Raw genomic sequence first — 12449 nt, 5'->3', positions numbered from 1 at the left:
GCGTATATGCATTGCCACTTTGCGACATTTAAACAACGACAGTACACGGTGTTTGAATAAAGCAGTCGTAGGCCCCAAGTGTTCACATTGGTTCTTTAAGTTAATTGCCGCACATCGTTGTGCTTCTTCAAAACAGTTTCTTAGAATGTATATTTCATACCACTATGTGTTTATATATAAACACATTAATTCTCACACAAACACATAAGTCACCTTATAAATAATAACCCTTTTTTCACAATTTAGTCCACGCCCTCATTAAACCACTTAGCTGTGACTAAGTTACCGCATCCTCCTATATACTATCATGTATATCATGCCAGTAGTGTATCTCCCTCTTTCCGTCACTTATGTAAACAATGACGGGAGTGACAATTGAAGAAACTGCAAAAATATCCTGCAAAGATAACAAAATTACGTCATCTACTTTTTATACAACAATATCCTAAAATTGACTGATTAACCTTCCAGCTTTCGCTATCTAAGTTTCTTTGGTCCACGTTAACTCTGTTCCAGAGTAGTGTCCACTGCAAGCCGGGTTTCACCTTGCTATTGGTTGCTGTAAGGATGAATAATGGAGGGACTCATAAACATAAAATGAACCATTTAACTAGTACACATCCTTTTCCTTACCCGTAAGATAATGGGCTTTACTTATGTTATGTTTTACAATGTGTACAGACTGATTTCGCTTTGGGGAATCTATACTTAATACAGTCTTTTGTGTTTCCGGCATTATACCAAATGCACCAAGACTCCTAGTTAGATTTTAATTGATGCAATTGCGACATTCTGATACGTCAACTTGAAAATAGGATAAACTGACTATTCCTCTTTAATCATTTAAAGTAAAACTTGGCTATATAGTCAGACAATTATTGCTTGCATTTTAGGGCATAACAGTTTTACTTGGTGGCATCAAAACTTTTGCCAAAATAATGCAAATATGCTTCAAGCTATCGTAACAATTGAAGTGCATCACTGACTTACACATTAAACTTTCCATTGCAATCTTGATAGATCATAGGTTGAAATTTCTGAATGTCCTACCCTCCATATAAAATCTGATTGTTTGGACTACCACGCGAAATTTTTATATCATGGCAGGCTAGATTGTGAGCTAAAGGAGAAGAAAGTTTACCATATAGAGCTGTCCCAGCCAGAGGTATGCTAACGAAATCTCACCAGTTCAATACTTACAAAGCTGTAAATGTTCGTCCAAACTTTTTTCCAAACGGAAGTGTAGAAACGTTTACTTTAACTGAAGTTTGTGACTATTCTTTAACTTTCACCGATTATTATGTAGCTTGCAAGTAATTGCAAGGATTCCTATATGGTTGAAAGTTTACCCATTACCTCGAATGAATAACAAAAAAGTGACACATTAAGTAGTGTGATTATCTTGGGCGGACCAAGTTCGGAATAGTCAAGGTTTATGCAAACATCCATTATACAAATTAGTTGCTTGTGGGGAATATGGTAACTTAGTTCTTTGATTAATAAAGCTTACCTTTGAATAAAGCATCTAACATAGCCTTTCCAATATGACCACCGGCTTCCTGTCTGGCATTTAGCTCATATACGCTGAACAAATGAGGCTTCGCTAAGCATCCCATGATTTGATTCTTAAGTTCATCAAGGTCCTCAGAATTTAAATCCTGTAAAGTGCTCTTCAGCCTTTCAGCCACCTCTTCCCTGATGGTCCGAAGTAGAAACATTGTTATTTCAGTGAATTAATGCTAATCATTCCCGAGATACCTATAGCGTGAGTCTTGTTTACCCATTATTAAGACATATATGTCATGTTTTCACATCTTTCTTGTTTTCGTACAAAGCCCTTCTCAGAAATGTAGTATATATTCAGAATGAATATCAGTGGCATGCGCATCATTTCAAAGGTGTAGGGGGTCAAATTTCCGGATGATTTATGTAGGATTCTGAATCTTTAGAGAAGGGCCAGAGGCGAATCAATGATTACAAAAGGAGTGCTGCCGTGGGTTCGTTGACGTCGTCTCCTATATGTGGAGTGGGGGGGGGGGGGGGAGGTTATGTCCTCCCCAGGAAAAACAATTAAAAATTTAGACGTCAAATTCTGAAGCATACTTATTCTATAAATTAGGTCTATATAACTACGTTAGCCCTACACGCACGGTTGGCTAATAAATCTTTTGTGTGAGGGTAAGCGTGGGGGGGGGGGTGGGTGCACACCTACAATATTGGTCAAATTCTTCCATGGCTGAATGCCAAATGAAATATCCGACTAGAGCATTGTCCCCCGGCTTACGATTGATTTCTTTAAATATTAATTATGTCACAGTTAGGTTGGAAATGGATATAATTGAGTAACCATAAAACAAGAGGGTTTTAGTGATTCCTTGTCACGTTTTATGCAGGAAAATTACTTGTACTTAATAAAGTTCATCCTCATACCAAATACGAAGTTCATTCGAGCTTTACCTTTCGAGTTATTACTATTACAAAATTTCCAGATTTCTACCAACGGTGACCTGAAATACCCTTTGACCTCTACGAATAATAATTATTGTTCTTGCATTCACTAGTGTGGATCCATGTTCTGAGTTGGAAGTTTGTTGAAGTTTTGCTTTGAAGTTATAGATAATAAATATTTTAACCTCTGATGACCTCAAATGACATTTGACGTCTATATGTAAAACAATAGGGTTCTTCTACTCATTATTTTATCCACTTCCCAAGTATGAAGTTCATCCAAGAATAATTTGCTTTCGAAATTAGAATAGAATGGTGACCTCAAATGACCTTTAACGACCATTGTGTCGTAAATGGGCTTTTCTACTCGCTGAGATACATCACACTTCCTCGTACCAATTTAACCCAAGCTTTGCTTTTGAAGTTACAGAGTTTACACGGTTTTCAGACATTGCCCTTTCGCCGCGGCAGATAGCAAGTATGAAGTACCAAGTATGAAGGTTAACCACAATATACTTTTTGAGTTTGAAAGTTTACAATCCAAGGCGTCACAAACATACATAAGCACAGATATACACAGCCAATCCAAAAGTAGATATTTCTTACAGAAAAGAGTAGGTAAATCAGGAATTCTGATCTGGTTATAAAAGGTATCCATATCCACTGTCTTGTAAGTTTGCATTCTATCAAACATGGTCAATATTAATGGCCATTATTCCTTGATGGTTTCATTCTTTCCTCTCACTTACTCTTGTATAGTACTTGCGTTGCGGAATACATATGCTAACCTGTCAGCAGCTCTTCCGGACCCATCAATGATTAGTGAAGGAGTGTCATTTTCTATGGCCGTACAGACTGCACGGATCGTATTCGGACCACCCCCAAATACCAAGCACACTGAAGGAATCTTAACTGGAAAAACCAAAAAACCAAACAAGAATTAAAGTTCACTCTATCAGTGAACATTGTTAAGTATTCATGACAGGGTTGGTCTTTTTAAAGAAAACTGCTCATATAATAATGAAAGACGATCAATACACCTTTATTCAATACCGCCAGTAAGCTAATTAATAAATGATGTAGTGTTTGAGAAATTTGGTAGAGAATAAAGTAAATGCAAAACCCACTGGAAGATTGTAGTGTTCTTTTTGGATTGTGAGTGATTAAAACATTCAACAGTTTGAAATTTATGCAGTAAACAATGCGTATGTGTGCCCCTCAACTTGTTGATACTCAACAATAATTAGCAAGATAATTGACAATATCTGGGTTAGATGTTGGATGAATTCATTATGTTCTTCAAGCTAAGACTCCGTGTAAGCCAGTGGCTTCACATTGGTATGTATGAGAGTGGATGGCGAAGAAGTACGTGAAGGTGACTGGTCTCCTGTTTTCATGACGTTCTGAGAAAAATATTGAAATGAGCTTCCTTACATGACAGTGTGAAAGAGGGGAATGTAGAAGGGCTGTCGTGTGATAAGTAGGGCGGATGTCTTCATATGAAGGAATTATCGATTATCTCTACCATCAGGGTAAGAGATCGAGTTCTATTGACTGACATGACGTGACGCCTCGCCTTCGTCGAATTCACGAAGGAGTTGGATCGTGCAATGTCTAAGTTTGATTCGTTTTTGGAGAGAGACTGAGAGAGAAAGGTTTTGTTGAAAATATTTAATGCAGGTGAGAGGAGCGATCTAAGGAAAAGAGGTGTCCCTTTGAGAAAGTATAAATGTGAGTCTTACATGCGAAATGGTGCTGACTTTCAATCTTTCAAAGAACCTTTATTTCAAAGATATTTCAATACGTCAGTTAACCTACAAACATATTCTTCATTTCGTGAAAAGGATCAAGCTTTTATTACATATTAAATATTACACATCTCATTATTTACATAACAGACATTTTATAATGTACATTATGATGGGAAGAGGGAGGGGTGAATTCTACTTTAAAATTATGCCAGATGCTATTCGCGTCTTTGATAAAGGATAAATGTGTTGAGGCAAAAGGCATGTACGATGCTCATAAATTCCCAGACCAGGTAGGCTAAGTTTTCATATATATTAATCGAATTTACAGTAATTTGGCAGATCAAAATTTATCAAAATGGAATAAATTTGTTGTTTTTTTGGTGTATGATTTATTTTGAGTGGTGGGGTTCATCCGAAACCTTGGAAACACTCCCCTCCCCCTCCTTTGTACTGGTATTTTCGGATCTCTATTTAGTACTACGCAGGGATAGATTAAAATTTTGCCGGAAATACAGACTTTGGAAGAAAAAGGACCAGTTGAGGTGTACACGTCTTAGAAAATGGTTGTGTGTGGTCACAGGCATGAAGCGATAATAAACCAAAGTGATCAGCATGTTTCAAATGTCATGAAATGGGGCTGCCTCAATCCGATATCAGAAATGCAGCAGTCTAAATGGACACAGTCAGTGCCTGAACATGAGAAATGCCTATCACAATATTAATTGGCTTAGAAATTAAAGGTGAGTCTATTCCTGCTGTTGTTTGCCAGGTGACGTATATGACGGGCCATCAGTCTCAAATGGTCGGGAATGATCGACTACATATTCCGATTTAAATCGACTTATAACCAATTTCCTTCGACTAATACTAGTTTCTAGCAGTTTAAATTGACTTCTACCGTTTTAAGTTTACATATCATCGATTTTAACTGGTAGATGTCGATTTAAAATGACTTATACCAGTTTAATTCGATATATCATAGATTTAAATTGACATATACCAAAGCGATGCTATGTCAACAATTAATCGGTATATCATTTTAAATCGACATATACCAATTTAAATCGACATATGCCGTTTTAAATCGACATATACCGATTAAAATCGACATAAACCAATTAAAATCAACATTTACCAATTGAATTCGACATATTCCGATTTAAATCGACATATACCAATTTAAATCGATGATATGTAAAATATATCGGTATAGACCATTTAAATCGACATCGTCGTCGTCGTCCTATGAGTCATGACTGACCCTTTGTGACCCTATTGATGATGACGTTCCAACCACTTCTATCCTGGGCATATCGGTGAGCTGCGCAGATGTTCATGCCGGTGATCTCTTTTATTCCGTTAGCCCATCGAACTTTTGGCCTACCACGTTTTCGTTGACCCTCAACATGACCTTGGGTAATGATCTTCTCCAAGTTGTCACCTTCTCTCCTAGAAATGTGTCTAAAATACTGCAGCTTGTTCTTATCAATCTTCTGACATAAGGTGACCTTCGCTCCAATTTGGTTCTTGACAAAATCATTTGACTTACGTTCCTTCCATGATATCCTCAGCATCCTCCTCCAACACCACATTTCAAAAGCATGGATTTTCTTTCTGTCTACTGCTCCAAGAGCCCACGTCTCAGACCCATATGTAGCGATTGGAAAGACCAAAGCATTCATCATATGAATCTTGGTGTTCCTTGAGATCCCTCTGTCTTTCCAGATGTCAGTGAGGTTTATAGCAGATGATCTAGCCATGGCGAGACGCCATCGTATTTCTTGTGAGCATCCACCATCATCCACAATCAGAGAGCCCATGAGGTTGAAAGTGTTGACTACTTCGACATCCTCTCCATCAGCTTGAATATGATGGTCATTCTTTCCTCCACATATCATAACCTTTGTCTTCTAAACATTGAGGTACAGTCCGTATTCCTCGCTGGATTGCTTGACTCTTTCAATAAGGTCTTGAAGCTCTGCTGCTGTTCTTGGTAAGTAGGGTAGTGTCGTCAGCATATCTAAGATTATTTATCTGACGTCCTCCAATGGATACCTGTCCCACAAAGTCATCTAGAGCTAATCGCATGATGTATTCTGCGTAGATGTTAAAGAGATACGGTGACAAGATAAAACCCTGGCGCACTCCTTGACCTATTGTAAACCAGTCGTCCCTTGGATGCGAATGGTGATAATTCTTTCACTAACAGGGTTGTATCCGAGAACACATCTAGCCACGCCTGGGAAGGCAACAATTGCAACTCCATGCTCTCAAATCGACATATGCTAGTTTAAATCAATGATATGTCGAATCAAATCGGTAGAAGTCAATTTGCTTGGACTTATGCCAGTTTCTAGCAGCTCGGAAGGACCCCTTGATAGGTACTCATGCCTGGAAGACCTTCAGTATGACAGCTCAAAGGCCGAATGTCAAAGGTGGAATGAAGCGAAATAAAATAACAATGGCGACTAAGTTCAAATATAATGGGGTACAGGACAAATGCTGTTTTTAAGTGTTATTATGCAGCAAATAATCAATTGATCATAAACGGTGTTTTCTCGATGATATATGCAACCCCGTGGATAGCTCCAATTGTGATGAACATGTGAGTAATTTGACATGATAGTTATGTGTTACTGCATGGCTCATTTATTGAACGACTTTCATATAGCTTCAAACTCTTTGTGTAATGTGTACACCTGTTTTCATAAAGGTAAATGTTGGAAGGGCAAAATCAAATCCAAAGAAAAAAAGTAGTTACCTAGACAGAAGCTAAAGGGTGAGATTGGTCTATGCTCCAGGGCAATATAGTTTTCTTTAGATATAGTCAATCCAAGGAGATATTGGAAACTGGCTCTTATTTCAAGCAATGTACTGAAAACAAATCTGTGAAATACGTACTGTTTTCGACCCCTAAGTTCCTTTCAGATATTTTTTTTCCCAGTTTGCCTGAAACATCAATCGCCTTTCCAAATACACCGGTAGTCCCATCGTCCACAAGTATAAAGTGAGTATGGTTGGGGTCGAGTCGTTCTCTTTCCAACTCTGGAGAATCATCCGTCGAGGTGTCCATTTTGTATGTGGCAGGCCACATTCCCTGAAAAGTGAATGAAACAAAGGTGCCATCTAGTGTAAATTGAGGATCTCTCAGAGCCTTCTACAGTGCTTTATCAATTGGAATTCACCTACCTTCTGAGAAATTTGCTTCGCTTAACATGAAAAGAACTAGAGACACATGGGGAGATGAATATAAATGTCGAAGGGTCTTATCTATACTGCAATTTTCATGAACAAAATATGATAAATTTATTGTGAACATTAAACCACCGATCTTCACATAACCATCATACTTCTAATACGTTTAGTAAAATGTTTGGGATAACCTCATTGTCGATTAGTTCTGTTTTTTGATCAAGAACTCCCCACGCTCCGATACCGATAACAGCAATATTGGCAGTCCCACCGGCAGCTATGGTATAGTCACGAACAGTTTCTCCGACATACTTCATGACACCACAGTTTAAACCACCTGTAAGGATCCATGTATCTGGAAGAAGGAAAAGAGTAAAAGAGAATCCGATTTGGACAGTGTTGCTATGTTCTACCATGTAAAAGATATTGTACACACTATTATAGTTGTAAGCCACAAACTACAGACCAATTTCCATTCTCCCTACAATTTGTAAGGTTCCCGGAAAAATAATGCATAATAAACTCATCGATTTCCTGGACAAAAATGGTATTCCCTCTCCCTTTCCCAGTTTGGTTTTCGTAAGAATTCTTTTACATACATGGCGGCAGCAGAAATCGTGCACTACATTGCAAAGGGTTTTAATCATAATGATATAACCATTGGTGTTTGCTTAGATCTTTCAAAAGCTTGATTTCGACACTGTTGATGATGATATTTTACTACAGAAGCTTGGTCATTATGGAATCCGTGGAGTTGCTAATAATTGGTTTGGAAGTTATTAATCCGTTAGAATCCAAGTCGTATGAGATGTATTACTAAAAATATTTTCAAAGCCCAGGTCTATGAATTGTGGCGTACTTCATATTTGATTTATATCAATGACTTATGTAATTGTTCTACTTAGCTTAATTTTACGCGTTTCGCTGATGACACCAATGTTATTTGTAAAGGTGGACTGCTCGTTATAAAATCTCTGCTTCTTTAGTCGTCATCCACCACCTTGTATTTGTTTTCGTAGGCCTACTTTTGTATATTTTACTGTGGAAATAAACTCAAACTCAAACTTGCAAAATTAAATTTGAAGCAATTAAGCTTGATTGGTCGAGCAAAGTTACTTCATGATTTGCTCTGAAATTATAGTATCCAATCCTGTTCATATCTTTCCAAGTTTTTGTTGTCACATAAGTGTTTATTTAAGAGTAATAATTGTATGATTCTATGTCTGAATAATTTGTTCTCTCTTTGATGATTTCCATCATTTTTATCAGTATCAGCTGGAGAGCTAGCAAACTGCATTCTTTGTTCTGGGAGTTATAATACTGTAGACACTTGGCGAAAGTCGGTTCCTTAGTTAGTTCCTTGTTACTTAATTCAACTTTTATATTGGGCAACATTAAACTAGGCATAATCCTACCATCGTATTTAGCTTATGACTGTCACAAGTATAAAATTGATCGGATTCTTTACAATTTAAAAATATGAAACTCTGCAGGCTCGTTCCTTGAAACTAAACTTAATGCATAACCTGCTCTAACAACAAAGTGTGAGGGAACGTATACGTTACACCCTATAATTACATAAATACTATTGTCATGATCGAAATCCTATCCAGCCGTTTATAAGCGCATAGTTATCGAAGGCGTTAAATGGTATGGTCACCGTTTTAAATGATGTATAATTTCTTGATGTTTCCGTGAAATGGTACCGTATGCCCCGCGTTTTAAAGTTTTTTTTGTCATACTGCAAAACAATTAGCCGACATATCTTCTAATAACGGTTCAGTAACTTATTACCTTCTTTTCCTTAAGTCTTTTAATGAAGTTTCACTTTAACTAATCTTTTGACATTACAAACAAAATATTTTCAAACTTTTATTCTTTTATAAGGGAAAAGATACAACATTAGAGCACAAGAGTTTTCCGCATAAAACTCTTTGGTTGCATTTATTTTTCCTCTTCTCGATATTTGAGTACAGTTACAGTACTCATCATCATACTGTACAAGGTAAGTAGGTCATCAGATCAGACTCTTATTAAAGATACCTAATATATTTGGGAAGTAACCACTCTGGTTCAATGTTTGTATATATGTGTAGTAATCGTATTTTCTTGACATGTTACCGCTATAGTTTCCGTGGTAGGTGGAGTTCTACCAATGTCGAAGACCTGCTTCCCGGGTAAATAGTGAAACTCATCACTTTCGATGGACCAACATGAAAATAGGGGAGTTTATACTGGTTCGAGAGATGGCATGTTTTTTGTACGTTTATGATATGTTTTGTGAGAATTGCTTTTCATATTACCGTGTATATAAGAATAATGAAAGACATGTACCCCAGAAAACACGGGGAATTTATGTGTTGCCAAACGTAATTATTGCCATTTTTGAAAAGATTTACAGTGTATTCACTAATTTCAGATGTATTAAACTGATGACTTTTGTTGCATCAATCTGAATTCATAGGGTATAGTGGATCATTTTGTGTATCCGGGCTTGGGCAGTCAAGGGGTTACTACATGTGGGTATATTACTAAACATCACTTCACAGTGCCAAGGGTGAAGTTGAGTTTATACTGTTTGGGAAGGTGAGCAAGATACATGCTTGTCCTTTGGGTTAATAAATTCTTACCCAATGAGAGATCTAGACCAGATCTCCACATTTTGTAGATTAAAGAGTGACCCCATTGATTACTTACTGTGTGATATTTACGAAGCATTGAAGTATGCTCTGATTGCAATTTACCAGAAATTCTCATATGATCATTCCATGTGGTTAGGAAATGGAAGGCCGGAGCTAGAAGATTGAATTGACATTTTGTTGAACACTCACCTGTATTATCCCTTATAAGGCCTTCCCTGAAGACAGCTCTAAGTCTTCTACTTAGAGTAAAATTTTTGGCACCACCAGTCACAGTAATGAGCAATTTGGGTAGTTTAAGCTTCCAGTGTTTCTCGATGAGTTCCAAAAGTTTTCCGGGATCACTTTTGAAGTCAGCACGAACAAACTACAAAGCAAAAACAGTTTCAGCTGATCTGTATTGCTCCTACATTAAGCATGCCAATTTGACAAATAGCATCAAAGTTGGTCTGTACAATTTAACGTAATACCATCATACTTCGAACAAGAGATGTGCTTAGATTGCAATGTTTGGCAAACAATATCCTTTTCTCATAGTTATTTTAATATTACATATAGACGATATTAATGGGTTTGGCAAACCATGCAACAAAGAAAATTGATAAAGAAAAATGTAGTAGAGTATAAACAACACATATATAAAGGCATACACAGTAGTATGTATACTAGCTTCATTTACCTGACATAGTATTACCTTATGAAAGGGATGATGCATTGACTACATCATTTGTAATTGTTTGATAAACGAAACATATATATAATATTACATGATTTGGGGCTTAAAGGTGCACAGCAATATATGTTGAGATAACACCAAAGACCTAACTGCTTGAATTTCGTGAGCTTTATATGATATGTTTTCCACATTCATATGTAATGTGCCGAAAGTGGAGGGTTGAACATCAAAGATATATTCAAATGAAAAAAAATTACAAATGTCGCAGTTTGCAACTACAGCTTAGGTGAAAATCATATCCTAATAGCATCTTGTACGGAGAGCCAATAACAGACTGAATGATGCCATCACTCATCAATTCTGTTGAAAATGCTTTGTTTTACTTCATAATATTTGACTTAGTGACAGTTATTCACAGAGCAAAACGATATTTCTACAACACATTTCATTTTGATGAAAGTTTAAATACAGAGAACCTTGACAGCCACACAAACATTCCAAGTTTATCCGTTTTCAAGGATGAACCAACAAGAATATTATTATAGAAAAAAGAAACTGTTGAAGAATATTTGTCATTATGACATAACATCTCACCTTCTGTGAACTGCTCCAGGGAACTTTCGAAGGTCCTTTCAATCAATTACATTTTGAGTTATGGACCAAATATTAATATGGGGTTATCATCTAACAGTGTAGAATTCCTTTTCCTGCCATATAAGTATCAAAATGTCTCCTTTAAACTATTAAACAGCAAATATTATGACCGACTTACCTTACTGTTCTCCTGCCCTTTGCGACCAGCATGCCCCTTAAATTCAATCTCCCCGTATGCGTCTGTGGGATGGGTTGTTGTATGGGTTTCTACTTGCCATTCATCTTGGTTCTCGTCAGGGTGGGAAGACCTCCATTTTCCGCATTGACATATATCGGATTGAGGATTGGCACTGAAAGTGTTACATTCTCTCCTTTTAATATTGGATTTGATAAATTGTATCTGAAATGAAAGATGATAATTACAAGATTAATTTGGAAAGCCTATGTCACCACATGACATATTGATCTCATCGCCAAATATCTTTCAATCCATCTTCCAAGATAGCTACGTCAAGGTAAAGTACAAAAATGATGACATAATAACTGTAAAATTCGATAAAATGAACATTAATCTTAGTTTGTTGACATTGTTGACGACGAATTCGTTTTCACATCGTGTACCATGTGCCATACTTTACAATAGAGGCTAAGTGTTGAAAGTAGCCGAATTGTCAACAGTTTGGGAACTGTACTGACATGATAAGACAAGGTGAACCAAAGAGGTCCGCACTGCTGTACGGCTAAATGAATAGAAACAATGCATCATACTGAGCATCACCGTTTGCAACTAATTTGGGGAACATCTATTAGTATAACACGTGACCATTCAATGACATGTCAAAGTGGTCCTCTTAATGTCGTAAACGTACTTCTGATTACCTGCTTCTAGTAAGTAAGTTCTGTGTTGGTAGGCGCCACAACAGTCGGGCCATGTTACATGGAAACACGAGCAAATTATATGTTGCGCATCGGGCTAAATTGAGAAGCCTTCAACGAAAAGCTGTCTTAATGACTTCATTGGTAGGACTTCGAGCATTTGCTGTACATAACAAACGCAACTCCATAGAGTATATCTTAATTGTAAACACATTTTATTCGAAATAGTAATCCTTCAGTATCTCAGGTACATTGAACCGGAGCGACAAAGAA

At 37.0% G+C, this 12449-nt stretch overlaps 1 protein-coding gene across 3 annotated transcripts in view; it reads right to left on the bottom strand.

The window, feature by feature from the left end:
• Positions 1-12449, bottom strand: part of LOC139966118 (transient receptor potential cation channel subfamily M member-like 2) — a 69228-nt gene that overhangs the window by 27876 nt on the left and 28903 nt on the right. For 2 of the 3 annotated variants that reach the window (XM_071968830.1, XM_071968832.1), the window contains exons 2-8: positions 11479-11700; positions 10223-10397; positions 7583-7746; positions 7101-7296; positions 3198-3360; positions 1511-1695; positions 465-559 (exon numbers count right to left, since the gene is read on the bottom strand). In XM_071968830.1, the coding sequence (XP_071824931.1) occupies positions 465-559; positions 1511-1695; positions 3198-3360; positions 7101-7296; positions 7583-7746; positions 10223-10397; positions 11479-11700 (1200 nt within the window). The remainder of the gene's footprint in view (positions 1-464; positions 560-1510; positions 1696-3197; positions 3361-7100; positions 7297-7582; positions 7747-10222; positions 10398-11478; positions 11701-12449) is intronic. The other variant, XM_071968831.1, reaches the window with a different exon arrangement.

Source organism: Apostichopus japonicus, chromosome 4 (genome assembly GCF_037975245.1).
Source record: "Apostichopus japonicus isolate 1M-3 chromosome 4, ASM3797524v1, whole genome shotgun sequence".
NCBI classification, from domain to species: Eukaryota; Metazoa; Echinodermata; class Holothuroidea; order Aspidochirotida; family Stichopodidae; genus Apostichopus; species Apostichopus japonicus.
The sequence above is the reverse complement of the archived record's forward strand: the minus strand, read 5'-3'. Positions and strand labels throughout refer to the sequence as shown.